The following is a 27,795-nucleotide window of genomic DNA, read 5'->3' on the forward strand; positions in this document are numbered from 1 at the left end:
GGTGGGTTAACAAAGAGAAACGTGCAAAATATGCAGAGCAGTGGGGCGCGAGGACTGCAATTGAGAACCGCTGCTATAAGAGGACGATTTGCCTCCAGAGGAACGTTGGGTGATGTCAAGTGATTTTCAAAAATGACATCTTCAAGCTACTCCCCTTCACCTTTACCAGTGAATATGTTCATATTCGTTTTGTTCATATTACATTGAGTTGTATATACACATTATTTGAATTAAATTAATTTGACAGACAGCATTCTGTCAACATCATTGGTCAACATCAGACAGCTGATGTTGACCAAGCTAGCGCCAACCAACGTAACCAGAGCTGCCAACTCTCAAGCATTCACCGTGAGACACGCAATTGACTCTTTTCACATGCTTTCATGCAACACATCAATTTTCTCACGTACAGAAAAACCACGAAGCAAAGAGGACACGGAGACCAACAGACTAGACCGAGCAGGTTACTTATGATATAAAAAAAATGGGTAAGTTATAGCTAGCTAATTATCAAACGCAGCTACGGTTAGCCATCGCTAACATTAGCACATTTATAGAACAGCCTTCGATACATTTCTAAGTTATAACTTCCCGAAAAAAAATACACAAACATATAAAACAAACTTCTAGCGAAATACTAACAGCATCTAACTTACCAATCCAAAAGAAATGTTGCAAGTTCGGTGTCGAACCTCATTTCTTTCAGGTCCATCAGTTGTCTCCAGCGATTGAAAGCAGTGCCGATGTTTACTCTGGTTCGGCTCCTTTTCTTATCGGATTTGATTTGTGATTCCGAGCGCGGTTGTTTCCCTGTAGCGGGTGGTGGTCTCTTGCCAGGGGCTTCAGTTATCCTTCCGCTCTCTTCCCTGAACTGAAATGAAGTAGTGGGCTGTACTTTCCACATGATTGACATCAGGTTCAAGTACGCCCACAAGCCATGCGAGTTATTCGTGTATTGCAGGTTGGCTGGTGGTTATGTTGCCCGCATACCGCCTCCCATGGCCGAAACTGGTATTACGACACCTGTCGGGCCGGGGCTAGTAATGCTACTGCTAATTAAGGTTGATATCTCTGCAGCACTATAACTTGACATTTTTTTAATGACATCATCGCCCTTATTTCTTCTCATACTTTTGATGCGTGTAGGTCATTTTTTGTATATTTTTACCTCAATTTTTGCACATGGCACCTTTAAGGAACTAATTTAGCCTGATACAAAACATCGCTTCCCTAATTAGATGTTTTAATCAGATTAGTTGGCCGTAAAATCATCTTGCACTTGCCCCTTCAAAAAAAAAAATCAACCCTTTAAAGTGTCTAGTGGGAGTGACTGTGATCAAATTAATGTCAAGCCCTGATTGTATGTCAGTAAACATCAAAATTCTCGTTCTAAAAGAAAAAGACGGGCTTGCATGTTGCACACAGATCATCCCCTGATAGTGCACGTACATCTCAGCTGCAATACGTCTATAGGACTAAATAAACATTTACAAGATGTGTTTAAGATGTATTTAGAATGCATGTAAAACTGACATCTTAAAGACATCTTTCAGATGTTTGTACACAGCAGATGCTTTCCTCAGACGTACATGTGCTGTCTGGGTCAATCCCCTAGCTGCATTATAAGGTCTGAAGATGCCGTGTTTTTGTTGTTGGTAGTGTCTCAGAACTTGAAGAACTGTGATGCAGCCAGGGTTTTCATTCTCTCTCTTTCTTTCTCTGTACAGTAATCTGGATGTTCAGTAGACATCTCTCTCTCTCTGCTGTGGGACTGAAGCGGTTTTGCTGGGACCTTTTCTTCAGGATGAATCCTGCTCTTCTGAGCACGAGTGAGATCAACTGAAAAAAAAAAAAAATCCTTTTCTACCTGGGTGCCACTTCCCAATCAATTCCCCTCAAAAACAACGTTAGATTTCTGAAAATCCAGTGTGTGTGTGTGTGTGTGTGTGTGAATCCAAATGCCAGTGCTTCGAATCCCTCAAATAAATCCCGTCCTTTTGCATTGCAAGTTATCTGCGACCCATGATGCACTTGATTAGATTTAATGTCTTCAATCATTCCATGAACTCAATCCTAAATCCATGCATCCTGCGTGATGCATGCTTTTTATTTTGTGCACATCTGAGATGTTCAGAGTGGAATACAGTTCAAATCTGTGATCAGAGGAATAGGTTTGAGACTGAAAGCATCACTGCAGATGATTGGAAACATATCATGTGATGCTGGAAGCTGCTGTGAAACACTGGACCGCAAAACATATCAGCATCACCTATGAATCGAGCATTAGTCCTGTCTTTTTCTGTCAGTCATGTACAGTTGTCATTTCTTTCTCTGTATTTTTTTAATGAGTCAAATGAATTTTGTTATGGTCCATTGTTGGTCTACTAAACTGTTTTAGATCGTCTTCATTAAAACATGCCGTATTCCCTCTATTCAGGTCAACACACTGCAGAAAATCATTCAATCAATATTTTTGTATGTTTAAAAAAAAATCCTAAGCATAATTAAAATTAGATGCATTTTCTTAAAAACTTAATATTAAGACTTTTTGAGAACATATATCTTTATTATGCTTTATTGGCAAATTGTTTTTCTTCTTTTTCCTATTTAAAATAATTGTATTAAATATATTATTTTACAAATCCATATTTCATTCATAGAAAAGTTTTCTATATATTTTTTCTTCTAAAATCATGTTTTATTTATTGTCATCTTTCATCTACGTAATTGTATGGATGTCTATTACAATAGTATCATATAATTTATACTTAAGTATAATTTTTTTACTTTATTGGCTATAAAAAATAGCCTTTTATTTCTTATTTAAAAAAATTATTATTATTATTATTGCTAAAATCTTTTAATAAAAAATATGATTCATATAATTTTATAATGTATAAATATAATTTATTCTTAAATTTTTTACTTTATCGGCAAATCGTTTTTTCTTATTTTAAGCAATTCTTATTTTAAATATTATTATTAAATATTATGTTTATTTTAGAAATAAAATGCATGCATATTTTATAAATTAATATCGTTTGATAATTATAATTTATCATTTATTATAGATTTTTGTAAGCTAAGCCTGGAATACACTACACTGTTTTTGAAGGATTTCAAACATGCTTTATATTTTCAGCCGGTTTTAGAACACATTGTTTCAATGTGTCACACGTCTCCTAGCAACAAGGCACATGTTTCTACTTGTGTTCAGATCAACTTGAAAGTCTTGTTGTGTGTTAGTGATCCTCAGTCACTATTTACAAAATCAGTAAGTGTATGATGCCTAGTGTTTTAAAAATCTGTTCAGATTTGAAAAGTCTTGGAGTGTATTACAGCCTTTATTCTATAAGTTTTTAATATTATTAGTATCATTGCCAATGAAGTATAAAAAATACTTGAGTCAAGATATCAGAATATTCCGCATCTCAAATAAATGCATCTTATTTGAATCATGTTTAGGCAATATTACTGAAAAGCATATATTTCTACGGTGCACAGAGCGCTGTCTAGAGTCATTATTTCTATAATGATATAATCTGACAGATTTTGTGAGTGATAGAGAGTGACTGTTTTGTGATTAAAACACTGAACTGTGACAGACACAGAGAGCTTTTAGAACCTTGTCAATTCTGCTTTTTTAACCTTTATTCCATTTCGAGGAATGTCGTTTTCTTTTAAAATAATGTTATATTTATTATCATCTTATATCTATTTTATTTTATATTTAATTTTGTTAAGGCTAATTTCAGATGTGCTGAATATCATGATATTTACGACATTTCAATATGCATATGTATATAATCAATCTCTTGAGGGAATATTTTGGTTCACTACAGCATCTATAAGATAAAAAAAAATCTGACTCATCCTTAATTTAGTAAAATCAACACAAAAATAAAAATCACATTTACAATAATGGAAATTGGAGTTAAAAATTGGACATCATTTTATGATTTTATTTATATGTATTAAATTCTAGAGGCGATACTTTAAAAATTGTTACTGTCCATTTTAAGTGCATTAATGTAAAGTTTTTATTGATCTGCATCCTCTCTTTATTCTCCAGTTTAGGTTTTACAGAATGAAATTGACTATTTTATTTCAATATTAAAATTTCAGCAATGAAATCCCCTATTTTTTACGTTTCATGGTGCGAGTCTTTGTAGTATAATGTACAGTATGTTTTAAAGCGTAATAATAATAATATGTGTGAAGTAACGAGAGTTTTATTTTTTGGCCTGCATGTTGTTCAACACATCTAGTGTTTATGAGTATGTGATGTACAGTCTGCCCTCAATAACTAAAGTGTGTGTAAGAGATTGTTTGACTGTACTGTTTATATCTTTGGTTATTCGTTTGAGGAAAGTCTGTGCTGTACTTGAGGCTTTGTCATTTCTGCAGCTCTTTTCTGCATGTGAACCAAACCAAGTAATGTGCGTCTCGAACACTGAACATCCACCTGTGTGTTTGTACAGATCATTAGCTGGTTATGATGATGTAAACATAAAAACAAACCATACGAATAAAGCCTATATGGAAAATACACTTTTCTTTTCACTCTGGGATTTTGCATTTAAATATGATTTACTGTGCATTATGAGAATCTGTTTCCTCTCAGGTCTAAAGCTATGTTTGGTGTATTCTGGGTAAAAACAAATTACATGCAAAGAGTGTCGGCCACGTTTATGGCTGAATAATTTGAATGGTATTATACACATTATTACGGACATCATGTTTTAAAAACAGCATTCGATTTTACACACTTCTAGTAAAACCTAGTGAAACCAGCTGCTGATGAAACATCCCAGGAATATCATCAAAAACTCAGTGAATAATCAGTTACATTTAAATGTTCTTCTGCTCACCAATGCTGCATTTATTTCATTAGAATTGCAAGTAAAATCAGCAATATTGTGTAAAGGTATTCCAATTTAAAATATCTGTTTTCTGTGTGAATCTGTGTTAAAGTGTAATTTATTTCTGTGATGCTCCGCTGTATTTTCAGCATCATTCCTCCAGTCTTCAGTGTCACATGATCTTCAGAAAAAAAACCTAATATGATGATTTGCTGCTCAAGAAACATTTCAGATTTTTGATTAATGTTTAAAACCAATATTTTCCCAATATTTTTGTGGAAACTGATAAAAAATGTCAAAAGTTCAAAAGAACAGCATTTATTTGAAACAGAAATCTTTTGAGTGTTGCCCAGAATTATAGTATTAAAATATAAATTACAATATTTTCATACGTATTTAAAAAATAAAAAAAAAACACAAAATTAATTAATATTGCTGTCAGATAATTTTTTTCCATTAATTTCCTTTTTTTAATGTTTATTAATATAAACATATTGTACTTCTATTACTAGTAAGAAACAGCCATTATGGTATTTTACCTATCACTGTTTCTGACTAGTAATAGAAGTACAATATGTATTTTATTATATTTATATATTGTTGTCAGATTACAGAATTTCCATTCATTTCTGTTTTAATTGTTTTTTATGTTAATTAACTTTTCTTTTTATTATTTTGGTAATTTCTATTATTATTATCATTGTTGGTGCAGTATGAAAACTACTTTTTATTGCACCCATAATGCAATGTTCTGTCCATGATGCAGGAGAAAGGGGAAGTGACGTCATAGTGGAGCATTTGTGTACATGTTTATTTTTGATGCATAATTTATGCAATAGGTTATTATTCGCAATCTAAGCATCATTTTATTTTTAAATTTGAAAATGTTAATAATTGCAAATAGTTTTGTGTGTGTGTGTGTGTGTGTGTGTGTTCACAGCGAAGCTCCAGACCAACATTCATGAGACTTCAGACACTGAGGTGTGTGTGTGACAATAATGAACCTACACATATATATATATATTAAAAAAAACAATCCCAATACATTTCAAATCAAATTAATAGTGCTGTAACAAGTGAGCTGTTGTCTAGTTTCCAGTTGTTTTCCTGATCTGTTAGTCATACACTATAGTTTCCACATGAGTGTATTTGTTATTTGATGCCACAGATGTGTTTGGGAAGGTGGGACTTCCTGTCTGCTGCATATATGACTTCCTCCTCCGTAGTGTTAGATAGACAGGAATAGAAAGCTGTGATATCAGACTCAACTAGCAGCTTTATCAACTGTACTGTCTGTCTAGTAGCTTGATTTCACAACTTTGCTGGAAAGTATTAAGGTCAGTCTCAAGAAAACGTGAGGTTATACAATATTTTCAACCAAAAAAATACAAATAAAACATGTATCACTGCATTACTGCAATTGGAATTTGAGGTGAATTCATGAAAATGTCATGAAGATACTGCAGAAATGAATGTCAAAATCAAAGTTAATGCAAAAAAATTACTTACTTTACTTATATAAATATAATATATATATATTTTTTTTTTTTCATAATTAGATTTTGTTGGAAACTGTCATAAAATGAGTGCATAAAAATATTAAGATTAATGCAACAACAAAAACATTTTGCTTTTCGCAGTATTTCATAATAGACTAAATATCAGAGTTTTGCACTGACACGGTTCGTCTTGTGTTTTTCTTTCTTGTTTCTGTCTTGTTTCAGCACATGGCCTTGTTTTCATTGTCCATGTGCTTCCTTAGCCCGTCCTCCTTGTTTCCTCTTTACCACACCCTCTTGTTAGCCTAGTTGTCTAATTGTGCTCACCTGTCCCTCATGTATTTTCCTCCCTATTTATAGTGCACCTTTCCCTTTTGTGTTTGCTGGTCCGTGGTCATTCTCTCTGTCTGGTCTTATGCCCATGTCTCCCTGTCTGGTTGGTCTTATGTTCCTGACCTGACCTGTCCCCATGTGTCCTGCCCTGGTTCTACCTGCCTGGCATTTGGTCTGTCTTAGGGTCAGTGGTCAACAAGTTCCTGAGCTCTGCTCAATGGTGCCTTGTGTGGTCTTCTCTATCAGCCTGGTGTTGCTGCCCCCTCTGTTGCCAAAGTATTCTGCCAGTTGTTTCCTGAAGCCTTCCCAGTGGACTTCCCTAGCTGTTCCTGTTTATCGTGTTCCTGTTGTGGTATCTTGTGCACTTCACCACCCTCTTGTATCAGTCTTTTGTCAATAAACCCTTGTTCTATCTCACTGCAATTGGGTCCTAATTCCTAGATCCATGACACTAAAAAGTAATATTTATGACATTTTCATGAATTTTGCTCTTAATAATATTACTGTAATTAATAAAATAATATTAATTGGTTAATATTGTTTTACAACAATGAAAAATATATGTAATTTTGCATTACAGTAATACAAATTTGAGTGAAATTCCTTTTCAATTAAACATGATTGTATTCAAATTATTAATCATTACTTTTTTTTTTTTTTGGAGTGAAATATAACCTGAACATGATCTTGAGATTCAGCTGGTGGTAGCAGAGGATGTCTGAAGAAAAAAATGTCTAGGTAACGTTGTTTTTCTCCATGTTTCTGTATATTTACTTGCATTGTTAAACCTGATTTAAATTTTTCAATCACAGTCTTGCAGGCAATAAACCAGAGCTCAGTCAGATACTGTAAAAGTTTACTCGTGGCAGTCATATGTGTGTATTTTAGAGCACAAGCTTATCAAAAAAGAAAAAATTTATTACACAAATAAAAGTGAGAACATTAGTGGCGTGACAGCTGAAGGCTGGGGTCATGGTTACAGGTTTTGGCAGCACTGCAGTTTGATGCCCTTCTGTCCGTCTGTCGTCGGCGGGACACTGATGTCCACTACGTTGTTTCCCGGCGACTCGTCGTGAGCCGATCGCTCCGCTATTTGCTTCTGTGATACAATACGATAAATTTCTACAGATGCAGGAGAAACGGAGAGAGAAAGAGAAAGAGTCAGAGAACGAATGCAGATTATTGCATTTCAATAGACATTTTAATTTTAGTTTAATTTGAATCTGCTTTACATATACTTATTATTATTATTATTATTTTTTTTTTTTTTTTTTTTGGTACAAAATTATTTTGCTTTAACATAATGAGAAATTGCGGGTACTATTACGGGGGAAAAAAGTAAAATCTTTAAACCGGATTCAGTTTCTTTATGAAATATGACATGCACTTGATAAATCAATGTATCAATTATATATATATATATATATATATATATATATATATATATGTATGTATGTATATATGTGTGTGTATTTCTTCATATTATATATATATATATATATACTTAAACATTTATTTTTTCGTTGTTTTTCATCTATTTTATTTTTATTTCGGCTTTATTTCAGTTTTTAATAGTTTTAGTTTTAATGATGATAATAACCCTTCTCTCTGTGTATTACATTCAATGAATGTAACATTTTCCCTCCAGGTTTTTATTTTTTATTTTTAGAATTGTGAAACGCATCAAAATAAACAGAAAATACACAGAATTTTAGATTTGATGCTGCATTAAATCATCTAGTAGAGAATGATTATGAAATCATTTCAATGTAAGTGTGAATATTTACACCCCAATCTAAAACATCTCTCTGAAATCCCCATAATTCCTGGCAGACAATCGCAGTTTACCAGATGGCAGATGCTGCACTTGTAAAGTTACATAAGATCCACTGTAGCTGTCAGGTTGGCTGGTTTATTGCTAAAGTGAGGAAGCGTTTGGGTCTGTACCTGTCAGGATGTTCTTGAAGGCCTCCTCCACGTTAGTCGAGTCCAGAGCGGACGTCTCGATGAATGACAGGTTATTTTTCTCTGGAAGCAAACAGGTGTTTAACATCATCTGCTCTTAACTCTTTCCCCGCCATTGACAAGTTATCTCGTCATTTAGAAGACAACACTTCCCTGCCATTGACAAGTTTTTACAGCTTTTCGTGTTTTCACTGTTATACACTATTACAGATCTTTCGATCGAGTACAAAACACATGTGATTTGCTCTGAAGGGTTTAGATTCTGAGCTGTCCACAAACAAACCTCACTGAGGTTTGACTAATGCAATTACCAGAATCTTTCATATGCAACAGATATTTTTTAACTTTAAACAATAGCTTCCAGCTAAAATTTGAGTCCATAATAACACTTCCTCCAGTGAAAAAGTGTATCTCCTGTTTTCTCTCACATCAGAATCCAGACACATATTTGTTTGTGCTTGATCTGTGCAGATTTCTCTCCTGATTCAGACCAGAACACTTTTTCACTGGAGGAAGAGTTATTATGGATTCATATTTTAGCTGGAAGCAGCGGTTTGAAGTTAAAATCATCTTAATGCTGGATTTGTTTCATCTTTTGTCTTCTCCAGATGTTCACTGATGGACTGGAGTGCTGTGGATTATTGTGATGTTTTTATCAGACTCTCATTCTGACGGCACCCATTCACTGCAGAGCATCCATTGATGAGACACTGATGCAATGCTACATTTCTCCAAATCTGCTGAAGAAACAAACTCATCCTAATCTTGATGAGGACATTTTAGTTACTTTTTTATTGAACTATTCCTTTAGCGGTCTAAATACTCTGTAATTCTCCACAGCTTTGCATTACGCCTACATAAATCAGAGAACAAAAGGAGCAGCAGTTTGGCTGTACCTGCGAAAGCGCGCGCCTCGTCGGTGGGAACGGCTCTCAGGTGGCGCAGGTCGCTCTTATTCCCCACCAGCATGATGACGATGTTGTTGTCGGCGTGATCTCGCAGCTCTTTCAGCCAGCGCTCCACGTTCTCATAGGTCAGATGTTTGGCGATGTCGTACACCAGCAGCGCGCCGACCGCGCCACGATAATACCTGCAGACCTCCGAAAACCATAACCACAGTCTGAGCCAAAATATCAAACATCACTTTTCTATTGCTCAACGTTTTAGTTTTAGTTCAGGTTTATTTATTTCATTCAGTTAGTAAATAAATTTTACTTTTCATTTAATATTTATATTTATATTTAAAAAAAATAACAAATATTTGTAACTGTTTCACTTTTGCTAAATACATTTTGCGGATTTTTTTTATAGCAGTGTTGCCTACTAATTTACATATATATATATTAAAAAAATGTTTTTAATTGTTTTACTTTTAGTTAAATAATAACCATGCTCTCGCTATATTTTAACAAATTAACAAAAAAGTCTTTAATAGTTTTATTTTACAATTAATATTGCTCATAGTTTTAGTAGTAGTTCAGTTTTACTTTTTATGTCATATAGTTAGTATATAAATATTTTATTTTATTTAAGCAATGCTGACTTTCCAAATTATTTCAATTAGTTGTAGACAACATAACTTATTTTCATTTAGTTTTAGTTTTATTTAAATACATTTAATTATTTTTTTTATTTAGTTAATCATTTTAGTTTAGTTCTAGTGTTTCATCTAATATTTATATTTTAACAAATTAGCAAAAATTATTATTGCTCATAGTAAGAGGTTTTTATCACATCGCCAACACTATTAAAAAATACAATGGCTGAAAGATTCAAATAAAATCATATAAAATATAAAAATAAAACAGATTAATGGCTGAGGTGAAGGATGTAAATGTTATTTTTGGACACTTATCAACAGCCACAAATGCAAATGATTTTTTATTGTGGTGTATTTATTACGTTTAACTTAATAAATACATTTGGCTCCCAAACTCTGGAATAGCCTTCCTGATAATGTTCGGGGTTCAGACACACTCTCTCTGTTTAAATCTAGATTAAAAACGCATCTCTTTCGCCAAGCATTCGAATAATGTATCTCTTAAATTGTGAGTGTAGTTGCATCTGCATTTTTATTCTTTAGCTTGGGTTAAACTAATTTTACTTCAGTTTCAGCAGCTATGCTAATGATGTCTCTATTTTGTTTCTATGTTTTGCCACGGGATTTACATCCCGTGGTAACTAGGATTTACACAAGCTCCAGTCTGGATCCACATTTTTATTTTTTTACATTTTCAAATATTTTTGAACAATTCTGTTTCAGCATATGAATAAAAACTATAATAGTGCATCAGTGATACTGAAATAGCACTGGGTAGTTATCTTTGGAGTACTGTGTTAATAACACAATGCTGTATTACAGTATAGACGGTGGTATTGACGCATGACTGTACTCACGCAGAAGTGATGGCCCTGTATCGCTCCTGTCCAGCCGTATCCCAGATCTGAGCTTTTATGGTCTTGCCATCCACCTGGATGCTCCTGGTGGCAAACTCCACTCCTATCGTGCTCTTGCTCTCCAGATTAAACTCATTCCTTGTGAAGCGTGACAGCAGGTTACTCTTCCCCACGCCCGAATCTCCAATGAGAACAACTGAGAGCAGCATTTAATTACATTTTTTAAATGTCAAGGATGCATTAAATTGATCAAAAGTGACAGTGAAGACATTTATAATGTTACAACAGATTTCTATTTCGAACAAATGCAGTTCTTTTAAACTTTCTATTCATCTGTGAATCCTAAAAAATAAAATCCATCAGTTTCCACAAAAATATTGTGCAGCACAACGATAATCAGAAATGTTTCTTGAGCAGTAAATCAGTATATTTTTATGATTTCTGAAGATCATGTGACACTGAAGACTGGAGGAATGATGCTGGAAATACAGCAGTGCATTACAGGAATAAATTATATTTTAACAGATATTCACATTGAAAACAGCTGTTTGGAATTGTAATAATATTTCACAATTTTACTGTTTTTAATGTAGTTTTGATTAAATGCATGCAGCTTTTGTGAGCAGAAGAGACTTCTTTCTAAAAACCCAAACTTTTGAATAGTAGAGCGCATAAACATAGGAAAACGGTAAATATGCATGGTGTCAAGGCAATAATTGATTACATGTAGCTGACACAATAATTAAAGATTTAAGCCACTTAAATATGAGGAACTTCAGAAGTTCTAAGCAGCCATGCATTATAATTTTTTTTCCTTTTTGTTTTCTCGTTATAACGACTTAATTTTCTCGTTATCTCGACATAACGAAAGTCGTTTTCTCGACATAACGAAAGTCGTTTTCTCATTATAACGACTTAATTTTCTCGTTATCTCGACATAACGAAAGTTTGTTTTCTCGTTATAACGACATGACAGTTTTACTGTTGCTATAGTAACGAACTCAATTTTGACAGGCATCTGATGGACCATGCAGGCGCTCTTACTTAGAGGTCGACCGAATAATCGGCCGATTTTTTTGCATTTTTTAACATAATCGGCATCGGCCAATATCCACCTATATCAAGCCGATTATTATGCAGGCGCACATGTGTACGACGCACACTGCCCCTAGAGTCATTTTCCAGCAGAGTGAGCAGACCGCAGACCTTCAGCTTCCAGTGCCTAAGGAAAACGGTAAGGATTAAATTCTTATAACTCCTTTATATTTAATTAAAAACTTTTGATATGTTACTGCCAACTTCGAGAAAAAACATGACATGACGTTCGGCTACTTTGGATATTGATAGCGTAGTTGAGGTTGCATTATCACAGCAGAAGGGTTGCTATCATGTCACAATAAGTAAGCAAGAATTACAGACAGTGAATTTGAGACTTTTATTTTTTCTGTTTGTGTCTGTTGTCACTCAATGCAGAGAAATAAGTAATAAAAAAGAGACCAACGCACTATAATCTAGTGAAGGACTGGCTTTGCTTTGCTAGCGTCATCGTTGCGGCACTGGTGCCTTAACGACCGTTATCTACCGGACCGAATATCAACACGGATTTCTGTGCTTCATTTCGGTGCTACTGTTATGCCTTTGTTTCTCTTGGATGCTCTGAAAACGGATGTTAGAATAACAGAAACATCGCTTCGCTGCATGTGACGCTAGTCAGCAGCTAACTTTAGCATACCGTTATCTAGTAGCAGCTGGATTAAATACAGTTAAAATGCTGGCCAAACAGTGTAATGTTGTGTGACTGTGTATTTCACTGTAGACTAGGGGTGGAGCGGGACATGTATACATATTGAACGATCGAGAAGTCGCAGAGTGTTTACTTATATTTGTGTGTGTGCGTGTGTGAGAGAGAGAGAGAGGGAGAGGCGCGGGAGCGATCGAGAAGTCGCAGAGTGTTTACTTATATTTGTGTGTGTGCGTGTGTGAGAGAGAGAGAGAGGGAGAGGCGCGGGAGCGATCGAGAAGTCGCAGAGTGTTTACTTATATTTGTGTGTGTGCGTGTGTGAGAGAGAGAGAGAGGGAGAGGCGCGGGAGCGATCGAGAAGTCGCAGAGTGTTTACTTATATTTGTGTGTGTGCGTGTGTGAGAGAGAGAGAGAGGGAGAGGCGCGGGAGCGATCGAGAAGTCGCAGAGTGTTTACTTATATTTGTGTGTGTGCGTGTGTGAGAGAGAGAGAGAGGGAGAGGCGCGGGAGCGATCGAGAAGTCGCAGAGTGTTTACTTATATTTGTGTGTGTGCGTGTGTGAGAGAGAGAGAGAGGGAGAGGCGCGGGAGCGATCGAGAAGTCGCAGAGTGTTTACTTATATTTGTGTGTGTGCGTGTGTGAGAGAGAGAGAGAGGGAGAGGTGCGGGAGCGATCGAGAAGTCGCAGAGTGTTTACTTATATTTGTGTGTGTGCGTGTGTGAGAAAGAGAGAGAGGGAGAGGCGCGGGAGCGATCGAGAAGTCGCAGAGTGTTTACTTATATTTGTGTGTGTGCGTGTGTGAGAGAGAGAGAGGGAGAGGCGCGGGAGCGATCGAGAAGTCGCAGAGTGTTTACTTATATTTGTGTGTGTGCGTGTGTGAGAGAGAGAGATAGAGGGAGAGGCGCGGGAGCGATCGAGAAGTCGCAGAGTGTTTACTTATATTTGTGTGTGTGCGTGTGTGAGAGAGAGAGAGGGAGAGGCGCGGGAGCGATCGAGAAGTTGCAGAGTGTTTACTTATATTTGTGTGTGTGCGTGTGTGAGAGAGAGAGAGAGGGAGAGGCGCGGGAGCGATCGAGAAGTTGCAGAGTGTTTACTTATATTTGTGTGTGTGCGTGTGTGAGAGAGAGAGAGAGGGAGAGGTGCGGGAGCGATCGAGAAGTCGCAGAGTGTTTACTTATATTTGTGTGTGTGCGTGTGTGAGAGAGAGAGAGAGGGAGAGGTGCGGGAGCGATCGAGAAGTTGCAGAGTGTTTACTTATATTATTTGTGTGTAGGGATGCACCGAATATTCGGACACCGACAATTTTCGGCCGAAAATGGCATTTTCGGTTTTCGGCCGATAGACTTTTATCACAGAAACAACACGGCCGAAATGTTGTGATGACGCAAACAGAAATCACGACCTGCACGTGCACCTGCATAGCGCAGACCACGAGCTCTCCGCGACATTCACTTCACACCAGTGAGAACATTCTCTCTCTTCTTAATCCTTTATTCGCAGCACTAAAGCGTCTCCTAACAAAGAGATTAAGACGGACCACGAAGTGAAAACAAAGAAAAGTACAGTCTTATAGAGTCTGTTAGCACACGTCTCACTGAGATCTTTTCGGATCCTCTGCACTTCATCGCTGATGTGCTTGATCCGCGTTATAAAGACCATTACTTGGATGCGGAAATAAGGCAGCGCACACGAGAAATTATCCAGGCCGCGCTGGATGCGGAGAAGCGCCAAGCGCAGGAGACAGATCAGAGCGCAGAAAAAAAAGACTCGTGTCTGCACCAGATGAGGGGCATGCACCCTCGTTGTCTGATGTGTTCAGTGGAATTCTGCAAGAAAGTGCCTCAAATAATAATAATACGTTGGCTATTTTGTTCTTAGGCTTCTATATATGTGACATATATATATATATATATATATACACACACACACACACACGCACATATATAATATCAGATTGTAGCCGATTTTCTGCGAGATTTCTGCTTTAATTTGATAAAAATGTTTATTTATGCCCTGGCCCTATTTGAATACACTCTCTCAAATATTTCTCAAATGTCAGGCAGATGACAAGCTCAACTGCTCAACAGCTAGATGGTTATCTGTTTGGTCCCCATCCCCAGAAGTGATAACAGTCTTGCCTACTGGAGAAGTAATGCACTTCCTAGTCCTACAGAGAAAAATTTCAATTTGTGTGTGTGTGTGTGTGTGTGTGTGTGTGAGAGAGAGAGAGAGGCGCGGGCTCAAACGAACAGTGGAAACGTACCATTTTATTAAATCATTCAATTTTGACCATATGGCCTAAAGGTTTTTTTCCCCTTTTTTGCGATAATTAGGTTATGTCCATTTAGCTTTGTCCGTCAAACAAAACAAGCAAACCATAAATACATGTTTCAGGACAGTTTTTGGGAAGAGGATAGAAATGTTTTTAGCCTTGTATTACTTACAATGCACTGAATTATTAGCTGAATTATGAAACATTTTTTAGATTTTATATCTATACCTATCTATAAAATGACTTGAAGATGACATCAAGATACTATACAAAAAATACTAACATAACCTTGTATTTTTCCCCTGTTTTAGTCATTACAGTCTGATGGCTGAAAAGAAAACAACCCCCTTATGGCAGCGCTTCACCCAGACAACACCAGGGAAGGCCAAATGCAATATATGCAGCAAGTTGGTAAGCATGGGGGCTGAGAAAGGCAAAAGTAAAAATACTACAAACATGTGGAATCACCTGAAGGCAAACCACATCCAGGATTACAAAGAGGCAGTAAAAGAAAAAGAAGATGCAGCGGCTGCTCAGTCAGCCTACTGTAGCACAAATGTTCGATTCGCAAAGAAAATGGCAAAATTCTGACCCGAGGTCAACCAGCCATTTACAGTGGTCTCGGAATTTGGCTTTCGGCGTTTAATTGCAACACTGGAATCCCGGTATAGCCTCAAGACTGAAAAATATTACCGCACAGACATGCTGGAAAACATAATGAAAGGTGTGGAGAGGAAAATCAAAACACTGATCACCTCAGAGAATGCTGGCCCTCATTTGGCGTTCACGACAGACTGTTGGTCTGGGGAGACGGAGTCATTGATGAGTCTCACATGCCATTTCATTAATAGTGACTTCAGACACGATGGCGTTCTCTTCTTTCACCCATTCTTTGGCCTTATTCAGTGTCTCCACTGCAAAGATCTGACCCTTATAGCGAGGATCCAGCAGCGTCGCCAGCACCAAGCATCTGTTCTCCTCCATCTTTGAAAATCTCCTCTCCAAGCTTTGACACATGGTTTCCCTGAGTGTTTTGATACCACTCGTAGTGGGACCCTCTGCCTGAAGCACCATCTTCAGCACAGCAATGCTGGGAATGATGCAGGAGACGGACGTCTCTGCCTTACTCATTTCAAAAGTAACTTCCTCAATGGGGCCCAGTGTCTCGATCAAATTTGAGATGAGGGCCCACTGGTCTGCAGTTGGGGTTGTAAACTTTCCATGTTCTCCAGCATAAATGTTCAGAGCACGCTTCTGCTCCAGCATCCTCTGCAACATGTGTAACGTGGAGTTCCAACGGGTGGGAACAGCCTGAATTATGCTGTGCCGGGGGAGGTCAAGTTCTTCTTGAATGTCACTCAGACGCTGTTTTGCGAGCACAGAGTGGCAGATGTTTGTAGCACATGTCTTTAACTTGGCGATAATGTCCCCCACTGCTCTCTGACTGCTGATGCCCTCATTTACCACAAGTTGTAATGTGTGTGCACTGCAGCTGAGATCTGGTATTTCTGCCAATCTGAGGCCTTTAATCATATTAGCACCACTGTCTCGGAGCACAAGCACAACTCTGTCGGGGGTGATGTCCCAATGTTTCAGCATGCTAAGGAACATCTTGCTGATGTATTATCCAGTGTGGGAGCCAGACATGGCCTTAACATTTAGTACCACTTGTTTTCTTTCCCAGTCACTATTAATGAAATGGCATGTGAGACTCATCAATGACTCCGTCTCCCCAGACCAACAGTCTGTCGTGAACGCCAAATGAGGGCCAGCATTCTCTGAGGTGATCAGTGTTTTGATTTTCCTCTCCACACCTTTCATTATGTTTTCCAGCATGTCTGTGCGGTAATATTTTTCAGTCTTGAGGCTATACCGGGATTCCAGTGTTGCAATTAAACGCCGAAAGCCAAATTCCGAGACCACTGTAAATGGCTGGTTGACCTCGGGTCAGAATTTTGCCATTTTCTTTGCGAATCGAACATTTGTGCTACAGTAGGCTGACTGAGCAGCCGCTGCATCTTCTTTTTCTTTTACTGCCTCTTTGTAATCCTGGATGTGGTTTGCCTTCAGGTGATTCCACATGTTTGCACTGTTCAGTGGAGACACTGAATAAGGCCAAAGAATGGGTGAAAGAAGAGAACGCCATCGTGTCTGAACAGTGCAAAACAGCCACCACTGAAGTCCAAGAATCAGATCAGAAACGGAGACGGGAGGAAGAGGAAGAACAACCCGGTCCCTCTGATCTTCTTGAACAGATGTACGCAAACATTTTGGGGGCACATGGTGGAACTCCTGCTAAAGAAAATGATGAGCAACACATCACTGAGCAGCTGGATCAGTACCTCAGAGAGCCACTGATTGACAGAAAGACTGGTCTGCCACTAGAATGGTGGAAACAGAATGCATCCCGCCTACACCTTCTAGCACCACTTGCAAGAAAATTCCTTTGTCCACCGCCCTCCTCTGTTCCCAGCGAGAGAATATTCAGTGAGATTGGGATTATCTATGGAAAGAAGAGGAGCAGGCTCACAGGGGAACATGCAGAGCAGTTGTGTTTCCTGCATTACAACCTGCAGCTCTTAAACTGGGAGTATTAGCCTAAGAACTTTCAGTGGAGAATGGGTGGGCTGAAGAAGACTCAGGGTCTGGAAGTTGGATTAAACCTAAATATAATATTATGCACATTACTATTTTTATTGTTGTTTACAAATCTTCCTTCCCTCAGAAACAAGGAGATATCTAAAGCAGAATATCTAATGCTGCTAAGTCAAGTGCAATAAAAACTTTTTATTCACTTAGTAACTTCAAGAATGTTTTATTTAAAATGATTAGGTAGCCATAATATTTGTTGTGTTCACTTGTTACTTACTGTATATAGTTTTATTCAAACCTAAAACAAAGAAATCTTGCTGGTTGCTACTGTGTGTCAGCACTACTATTGTTAAAATTGTTAATTTATTTTATTGTTCTCAGAAGTTTGATAAATGCTGCTAAGTGCACTAAACTTTATTTTTTCATTGAAAAGTTTATTTGACAGTTTACTTTCTTCTTACCTGTTTCGTTTATTTAATATATTTGTTATACATTATTTATACAATGTTTTTACATTATACATTTTTAATTTAAGTGTACAAGATTGGTGTGTTCAATAAATGTTTTTGTTGATAAATTTTGTCTATCTTAGTAATTATTTGTGTACTTACATTATATCTTTCAAATAGAGGTTAAAAACAAGCACATATCAGCCAAATATCGGCCAAAATAAATCGGCAGCATTTATCGGTCATCGGCCGATCCGGATTTAAAAAAATCGGCATCGGCATCGGCCTGAAAAAAAAACATATCGGTCGACCTCTACTCTTACTGTAGCATATATTTCAGCAAATTTTGCTTCGCCTAGGTAATAACATCTACAATACTGTACATAAATACAGGCTGATCAATCACTGTTGATTTTTCCAGAGACAGTACACCAAACGTTTTGTTTTTGTAATTAACAATGGCAACACCGCGATCACTTCAGAAGGATGCAGAACTATTCTAAGATCTTTTAGAGCTGCTTGGATTAAACTCACTTTTAATTTTCCATTTATTTGAAATAAAACTATATATAATTTGTAATTTTTATTAGTCATTATATGCTGTGGCACATATCATGTGCTTTACAAGCTTCTGTTTGAAAAGATCGTTCATGTGCAGTGTATGTGTGTGTGTGCAGAAAAAAAACGATTACAACATTATAGAACAAAACTGAATTAAATTAGCCTATGCATTTTACATATACATCACATTTCTCATCAATATGGTTAACAATAATGATTAATAATAAGGGGAAAAAAACACATCACAAATAGCCTACATCGTTAAATCCCATCCTACTGTAGATAAACAGAACATCTCTGCTTATTAACTACCTAATCATGTGCCTAAAAGAAGCACTAATAAAGATATATCAAAACCTTGGTTTTGATAAGCAGTTATTTTATGACCCAGAACGCGTTGGTGAAACTCATGCATCTAGCAAGAACTTAATACACAAAATAATCATGTTGATTAAAGCATTTAACATTTATGAATTAATTAAATGTCAGTAATGAACAAGACTGCACAAATTATAGCGATCACGAGGAAGGTCTGCGTACAGTAAAGTGGAGAGTGTACTGTACAACACCCCATCAGTTATACTCAGCTCTATAGTGCCACCTGCTGGCGCAGTTTTGTAACTTCTTAGAGAAAATTAAGTCGTTATAACGAGAAAACGACTTTCGTTATGTCGAGGTAACGACAAAATTAAGTCGTTATAACGAGAAAATGACTTTCGTTATGTCGAGATAACAAGAAAATTAAGTCGTTATAACGAGAAAACGACTTTCGTTATGTCGAGGTAACGAGAAAATTAAGTCGTTATAACGAGAAAACGACTTTCGTTATGTTGAGGTAACGAGAAAATTAAGTCGTTATAACGAGAAAACGACTTTCGTTATGTCAAGATAACAAGAAAATAAAGTCGTTATAACGAGAAAACGACTTTCGTTATGTCGAGATAACAAGAAAATTAAGTCGTTATAACGAGAAAACGACTTTCGTTATGTCGAGGTAACGAGAAAATTAAGTCGTTATAACGAGAATACGACTTTCGTTATGTCGAGGTAACGAGAAAATTAAGTCGTTATAACGAGAATACGACTTTCGTTATGTCGAGATAATGAGAAAATTAAGTCGTTATAACGAGAAAACGACTTTCGTTATGTCGAGATAACGAGAAAATTAAGTCGTTATAATGTGAAAACGACTTTCGTTATGTCGAGGTAACGAGAAAATTAAGTCGTTATAACGAGAATACGACTTTCGTTATGTCGAGATAACGAGAAAATTAAGTCGTTATAACGAGAAAACGACTTTCGTTATGTCGAGGTAATGAGAAAATTAAGTCGTTATAACGAGAAAACAAAAAGGAAAACAATTATAAAGCATGGCCGCTTAGAACTTCCGTAGGAACTACATCCTGGCGAATCTGAGACAGAGATAATATATGAAAGGAAAACAGGTAAATAATCACTGTTTTTTCTCAAGATAAGAAATAGAGAATCACACTGTTTATTTGTCATTGTAGCCTACACAAATTACATTAACCCCTATAATAATGGCTGTTCACTTTTTTTCTGTATATAAATAGTAACTATAATGCAATATTACACTAGTTTAATGGCCAGTAAGAACATATCAGTGGTTGGTAAATTTTCTCAATTCAGTTATTTATCATTGGCATGTGTAACCATGAACTTTCCCCCGGCATCACTCCTTCTCTCTTTCTTGGTTTTGAAGGCCCATTACTCAAGATCTGATTCCCATATAAGATCTGGAATATAAATAGTTTTATGGACTACTTGTAATGTCCATTTTTGGAGTTCACCACCCCCAGTGGCCTTCCACTATCATCATGTCTCAGACAGTCTAGAACAGTGGTTTTCAACCTGTGGGTTGCGGTGGTATTGCAGGTGGGCTGCAATACTATTAAAATAAATAATAATATTGTTAATAAATGTAAAAATGTCTAAGTTATAACATAATAACATCATTTCATATATATAATTAAATAACAAAAGATAAATATTAAACTGTAACTCTGCTTCCACTATTCGAGCTCGCTGATTGGTTTAAGAATAAACCACCAATTTATATTTTTGCTGCATATGCTACAGAACAACAAGTTCAAACATGCATAAACGGCTGTAAACATGTTCCTTCCTGACTGCTTGCTCCGCTGACTGTCTACCCGCTGCCGAGCTCTGCCTGGATCTGGTTTTCCCGTTTTGCTGAGCGGTGCCAGCCAGAGTTATTTTCTGTTCATTGCCAGTTCATCCTAGGGCCATGCGATTAATAGAAATCGTCATAAAATCACGATTTGAGCGTGCGCGATTTCTAAATCTAAATCCGATCCAATCAGAATGCATTGCGCCTAGCGCGAGAACAGGACAGACTGGACATGTGCCTATCTCCAGGTTCACACACTGTCTGTGATGCGCCTTTTTCCGAGCCCATGTTAACGGATCAGAGCGTTCACACTGCACGCGGTAAAAGGCTAGAAATAAAAACGTGTGAAAATAATTAATATCTAGCACATGATCATAGAGAGAGTTGTGAATGCACAGGACGCAGTTTAAGTGAGAGGTGACACGTTTTAAGTGCCCACACTCTCTCCGGGTGAGAGCAGCGTGTATCTGAGCAAGCACGTCTGGTTTTGTGACAGAGCAAAGGAAAGTGATGATTTTGACTTATGTCTGTTCTAGAGACATTACAACTTTTTGATAAAGCTCTAATTGGTTTTCTTTTGGAAATATGTTTTAAATTCATCCTGAATGCATTTATGACTGTAAACATCTGTATCTGTATCGCACAGTCCTAGTTAATTAAATAAATACAGTTAACAATCTAGCTTCTGAGTGTCACAGTGTCTGGGTTGTGTTCCCTGGGTGTCCACTAGATGTCCTCTTTTCCCACGGTGTCTTTCACTTCATTAATCACATTCCTCACGTCCCTGCTTAATTATTGCACCCAGCTGTCACTAATTACCTATCATCACACCCTGTCAGTTTCCCATTAGCAATTGTCTCTCCTTGTGTATATAACCCGGTCTGTCTTAGTATGTGTCACGGAGTTGTTGTTAATTCATGTCCGTCATCTTGTCGTGCTCTTGCCTTGTGTCCTTGTTTGTTTATGTTTGGTTTGGTTTTGTTTGGTATCGACCTCTGCCTGGACTGTTTACCCTTTTGGATTGCCCTTAATAAAAGACTTACTCGCAATTGGTTCTATCTCCGTGCCTCATTGGATCCCTGCCGTGACACTGAGTGCTAAGTTATTAACCCAACAATAGCGAGGTCAGTTAATTTATTTTTTGCAGTGGGCCGCGCAAACCTATGTGTTCGGTTGTGTGTGCCGCGAGCTGAAAAAGGTTGGGAACCATTGGTCTAGAACATCTCATGTTGTGTTTCAGGCAAATAAGAAGGTCAGGAAAAGATGGCACAGTTTTCGTTTTCCTTTAAAGCTGTGAAAGCGTTTGCGTTGACTTCCTTCAGCTCAGGCTGATATCCTCACGTCCTCTTACTAGGAAGTCAAGTCGAACTTTGATCCTCACATTATGCTGATTTGGTGAAAGTGGAATGTCACAGAAATTCAGAGTCAGACTTTGATCAGGTGTCGTGATTCAATCAGTAACACATCAGCTGCAGGACAGATCTTCAGCATGTGGCCTCATTATTATCACTCATGCTATTTTAAAATTTGCCATGATCCTACCCAGCTAACATAAATATGTTCTATGAATGTTGTGCTAACATATTTTTTTTTCTCAGTTTCTTAAATTAAAAACATTTCTTCTTGTTTATGTGAATGTTACAGAAACATTGAGGATTTTCTTTTTAATGTTCTCTCAACGTTTAAAACACCCATTTTTTTATATCTAAAGAACGTTTTTTCTTAGTTATGAGAACGTTTGAAGAACATTTCATGGTAACATTTTGAAAACGTTCCGAGAATGTTACATTTGAATGTTCTCTCGACATTTAAAACACCCGTTTTTGTATTTTAATAGTGTTTTTCTTAGTTATGTGAATGTTAGAGGAACATTCCATTCAACTGTTTCGAAAACATTATAAAAAGTTATTTCTGGATGTTAAAACCTTCAAAACGTATTATTTACGTATTACTTATTATCTCTTCTTGCATGTTAGAGGAACATTTAATTCTATTATTTTGAAAATATCATGAAAATGTTACATTTGAATGTTCTCTCAGTCTCAACGTTTAAAACACCCATTTTTAAATATCTAAAGAACGTTATTTCTTAGTTATGAGATTGTTAGAGAAACATTTCATTGTAACATTTTGAAAAAATTCTGAGAATGTTACATTTGAATGTTCTTTCCACGTTTAAAACACTTTTTTATACTTAAAGTGTAACTAAACCCCTGCTCAGATCATTTGAAGTAGAGGACTTTTCTCCCCCACTTTTACCTGAAGTGGAGGGTGTCGAGGTGTCTGTTCACATAAATTCGAGCCGCTGGCTCAAACGGCGGTCTTAACTCCCACACCGCGTCGCTTTTCAGCGCGAGCTGTGTGGAGAAGCCCATTTCCACCTCCATTGCGTTGTAGAAGCAATCCCGTGTAAAACGCAGTTTGCACACTCAAGCTCTAGGCGGGAACTTGCAGTCTTCCAGGCCAAGTGCATGCAACCACTGGCGCTTAATTTTAAAGTCTGCTGGTAAACTATGCCGTCCAGCAGTGCTGTCGCAACCAGCAACACACCTCCGTACCATCCTGACCACTGTACTAAATACAGATAAATCTACGCTAACTTTAAGATCTAAATAACTATATAATTGTTATGCTAAATAGATGCTATATTAGTCTATCCTGGTCGTTACAAATACTCGCAAATTCAGCTCCTGACTCACTACAGTGATTTTGATGGTTTTATACTGCCAGGGGAGTGGTAGCTTGTACCAAGGGGCGTGGTGGGCTGGAAACTGCTTACGTCACTTGCCACCGCAACATCCAATAGGAAAAATCAACTGCAGTAGCCACCGTTCAACCTGAAGAGGGCAGCACTCACACGTTTTTACACCATATATTGTAGAATTAAAACACTTTATACTCAAATGTCAAAAAAGATACTCGAATCAATGAACAGCACTAATAAAGCCCCATTCTTATAGATCATTAACTAAAAAAAGTTGGTTTAGGGTTTAGTTACTCTTTAATGTGTTTTTTTTTGTATTATTATTAGTGGTGGGCCGTTATCGGCGTTAACGTGAGACTCTTATCGGGCGATAAAAAAAATATCGCCGTTAAACTATTCTCAAAGTTGGGTTGGGAGCTGGGTCTATACTAAGCAAGCTTTGATGACTTTCACCTTGATATTTTATATAACCGACTGACTGAGGCCGGCCTAAAAAGATGCTCAGGACAGTTGACGGGCCACTGCTGCGCATCGTCAGGAAAGGTTATCTTTTTCACGTGTTTTTAAGCCTTACCGCTTGCCGATTTAAACAATAAAGCATCCAAACACAAGCGGAAAAGCGTTGTGCGGAAATGCTGAACAGAGTAGCCGGTTACTCGCGCTGTGTTCCGTGCGGAGAGAGAGAGAGAGACACTGAACCGAGCTCTCTTCTGCGAAGTTCTTCTCGAAGTCCATCCTGCACCTGAACGAACAAATACAAATCGCAGTTTGAACAAACAAAAAGATGTGAAAGAGCCCAATTCAGTACCGCGGTGTTCTGGTGTTCAGGCTCACGCAGAGAAAGGCGTCTCAAAACACTTGAACATCGAATTTGCTCATTTTTGCTCTTGTGCCGACAAATACATACAAAATATGTCAAAATATCCACCTTGGAAATTATGCTCGAAAAAACTGTCAGTTATTTCTTAAGTGAAAGTAAACAGTTGAGGAAAAAAATGGGATGTGTATTATATTGGATGCGTTCATCATCTCTTAAAGTAACCGCGCCTAATTTAGCTACTGGCTGCTGTAATGTTAATCCAAGAAAATAAAAGAAAATCACTCACTGCTCTTGACTGAATTACTTTGTAGTTTTAACAGTCAAACCAAAAATTATTCAGACACCAGATATAATTTTTGATATATATCAAAACTGTAATGTGAGAAATGTTGAAGGTGTCTGAATAAATGTAGGTTTGATTGTATATTTCATTTTTACATTGAAGACTATCCAGTGCTATTTTACATTTAATTATTTGGTTTCTGTACCTTGACACCTACAAACTTGAAAAAAACTGAAACATTGTGTAAATCGCACAAATAAATAAAAATAAACGAACATACAAATTAAACCATTTCAAACAAGGCCCACTGGTACAACCTTCACCGGGTCCCCGCTGACCCCAGCTACGGCGCTGCTCACGCCTGTTTCACTCATAATGTCTGCAGTGCGTCTGCAGTCCGTGTGCGTTACGTATGTGGTGCAGCACGGACTCGATGTGCTTTCACACAGGACACGTTTGCAGTCCGCTACTTGGTACGTAAACGATCGCTGCACTGCTGCAGACGCAACGCTCCTGGAATCCGTTAACATGGGTGCGTTAAAAAAATATGCAACGCATACGCACTGCAGACGGAGTATGTGTGAAACAGGCATAAGGTTGTTTGCACCTTGTGCAATGTGGAATTAGTTTACAGCTTTCTCAAGCACTTTGTGATGCAAACAGGAGATGACCCCCTTTTCTAATGCACCACCTAGCTTGATAAACCCCTTCTCAAAGACTTACTGTTTGTCAATTTTATTTGGGTAACACACATATTCTGAATGCCTTCGGCAGAATTCGAATGAGCCATTTTAATCTAGATTAATCTAGATTAATTTCAAGATCACAGTGAGATTAATCTAGATTAAAAAAAATAATCTATGCCCACCAATCCACTAATTATTATTATTATTTTTTTCAGTTATGTGAAAGTCAGAGGAACATTTCATTTTGAAACCCTTTGGGAAATTTTATTCCTGAATGTTTTGAAATCATCAAAACGACCAGTTGAATGTATTAAGAACGTTTCTTCTTGGTTAAACCAATGTTGGAGTAACATTCCATTCTTTCACCTTGAAACGTTCTATTCAAAAATGTTACTGAACATTAAACCTGAGAACATACTAATAACATCATAAGGACGTTCCGAAAACAATGTTTTTAGAATGTTTCCTCTCAACATTATGAGAATGTATCTCATATTAATAATGTCAGGGACGTTCCATTGACAGATTTTTAAGCACAGGCCTATTTGTTTCAACACTGACATGACATTTCAACACGTCAGGGAAAGTTATGGGAACGTTTTAGCAGTTATAATCATTAGAAAGCATTAGATCGCAGTGCAAAATGAACCCCCTGCGGTTTTTATCTTAATTTAGAGCCTGAACTCAATGGAGGGCTGCATCTCATTTCAGGCTCATATATATTTAATGCATGCTAAATCTCCATCATCCAGGGCCTGGTTCTGTCTATCCCGTGTGAAAGCATCCAGCCATCGCAAACAGATGTTTCACTGATCGATAGATGTGTATCGATGCCTCTGTGGGAGGTTCTGTCTCAGAGCCTGTTAATTATGCCATGATTTCAGACGGGTGCCGCGGCGAAAGATGTTTCCTGATACAACAGGCTATTAAATTGCATGTCAGATCTGGAACAATGGATGGATTATGAATGATTACTCCTCTGCTCTGTTTGAAGGAATGCAGAATTTACCTTTGAACAAAAAATCGTATTCATCATCCCTGTTGGCCATTGTCAAGAAGCCTCTCCGTCCTGCAGTCCGTCCAGAGAGAGGGAAATCCGATGATGATGTATTAATAACTGTGTGTAAGTGTGAGAAGAAAGAATCAAATGAATATTAAAGACACACAATGCTCCAGTGCCTCCGCCGCAGCTGCTGCTGCTGCTGTCACGCCGCAGGAAGAGCGATCTGCTCGGTCTGCATTAGGGGCGGAGTCCGGCAGCTCAGCTCTGGAGCACCGCGGCCGCTAGAGGGCGCTGGAAACACCGGGATATTACTGCAGTTGTGTGTGTGTGTGTGTGTGTGTGTGTGTGTGTGTGTGCTCTTGTTTTTGTGTCATATCAGGACATGTATAATGACATGGGTATGACACAGGTATTAGAAGGAGAGGGTGACTTATGAGGACATAACCCATGTCCCCATTTTTCAAAACGCTTATAAATCATACAGAATGAGTTTTTTTGAGAAAGTAAAAATGCACAAAGTTTCATGTGAGGGTTAACGTGTGTGTGTGTGTGTGTGTGTGTGTGTGTGTGTGTATACACACTCTTTATCATCAAGATCTCTGTGGGGTTTAGCTACACCCAACTGTCATGTCCCAGAGTGTTTTTTTCTTTACGTACATTCACACAAACAAGATTCAACATAAAAAAAAAACCTAATCAGTTCTAAAATCTCTATCAAAAAGGAACAATTTCAATCTAGACTTAAAAGCATCCACAGTCGGGTGTGCATATATATATATATATATATATATATATATATATATATATATATATGTATATTCTTTTTGGATCTTTTCCCCAGACGTTTAGTCTTTAAAAAAGTAATACATATTGAAATATGTATTATTATTACAATAAACATACATATTTCAGTACATATCCCTCATTTCCAACAGCAATTTAATAAAGTTTTTTTCCCCCTTCATAAGGTAACAAAAGTGTCAGAAAGAAGCTTGGGATGAAATATCAAGGTAAATATTATTTGAGAAGTGCATTATTATTGTGTGTCCATTCCAGCTAAACAGTTTCGACAGATTACAGTTTGAAAATATTTCAACTGGGTGAGAATCAGTCTTAGTATAGAAATGTTTTTTATTCAGCAGAATATTATTCCAAGAATGTTCAAATGTAATTTTCATCACAGAATGCTATTAATCACATTTTTTTTATTTGAGACATGTTTGAAATTACATTATTGGTAGACAAATAAAGAAACACTTTATAATGTTTTCAGTAATTAATTCTTTTTTATTTTATTTTTTATTTATGCATTTTAATATTTTGTCTTTTTACTTTTAATTTTTTTTAAACTTTTAAAATGTTTTTTCATTTCATTTTTCATTTTATTTATTTATATATTTATATCTTTTATTTATTCATAATAACTGCATTTTATTTGTATGTTGTTTTTTATTTGTTTTGCAATCAAATCGTTTT

General features: G+C 37.1%; 2 protein-coding genes across 6 annotated transcripts in view; one reads left to right on the top strand and one right to left on the bottom strand.

Annotated features, from left to right (window-relative positions):
- LOC132154430 (phosphatidylinositol 4-phosphate 5-kinase type-1 gamma-like) overlaps window positions 1-1,809 on the top strand; it is a 52,327-nt gene extending 50,518 nt beyond the window's left edge. For 3 of the 5 annotated variants that reach the window (XM_059562976.1, XM_059562977.1, XM_059562979.1), the window contains one exon: window positions 1,728-1,808. In XM_059562976.1, coding sequence (XP_059418959.1) covers window positions 1,728-1,730 — 3 coding nt within the window. In that variant the 3' untranslated portion in view covers window positions 1,731-1,808. Of the gene's footprint in view, window positions 1-1,727 lie in introns of all 5 variants that reach the window. The other 2 variants (XM_059562978.1, XM_059562980.1) reach the window with 2 other exon arrangements.
- A 5,724-nt stretch (window positions 1,810-7,533) lies between these two features.
- On the bottom strand, window positions 7,534-26,553 carry LOC132154431 (ras-related protein Rab-11B-like). Its single transcript, XM_059562981.1, has 5 exons — window positions 26,326-26,553; window positions 11,057-11,252; window positions 9,556-9,749; window positions 8,642-8,722; window positions 7,534-7,816 (listed from the first exon to the last, which is right to left on the bottom strand). The coding sequence occupies exons 1-5, from the start codon at window positions 26,363-26,365 to the stop codon at window positions 7,671-7,673; spliced, it is 657 nt and encodes a 218-aa protein (XP_059418964.1). The 5' UTR covers window positions 26,366-26,553; the 3' UTR covers window positions 7,534-7,670.
- Window positions 26,554-27,795: the final 1,242 nt, after the last annotated feature.

This window comes from Carassius carassius, chromosome 12 (genome assembly GCF_963082965.1).
Source record: "Carassius carassius chromosome 12, fCarCar2.1, whole genome shotgun sequence".
Taxonomy (NCBI): Eukaryota; Metazoa; Chordata; class Actinopteri; order Cypriniformes; family Cyprinidae; genus Carassius; species Carassius carassius.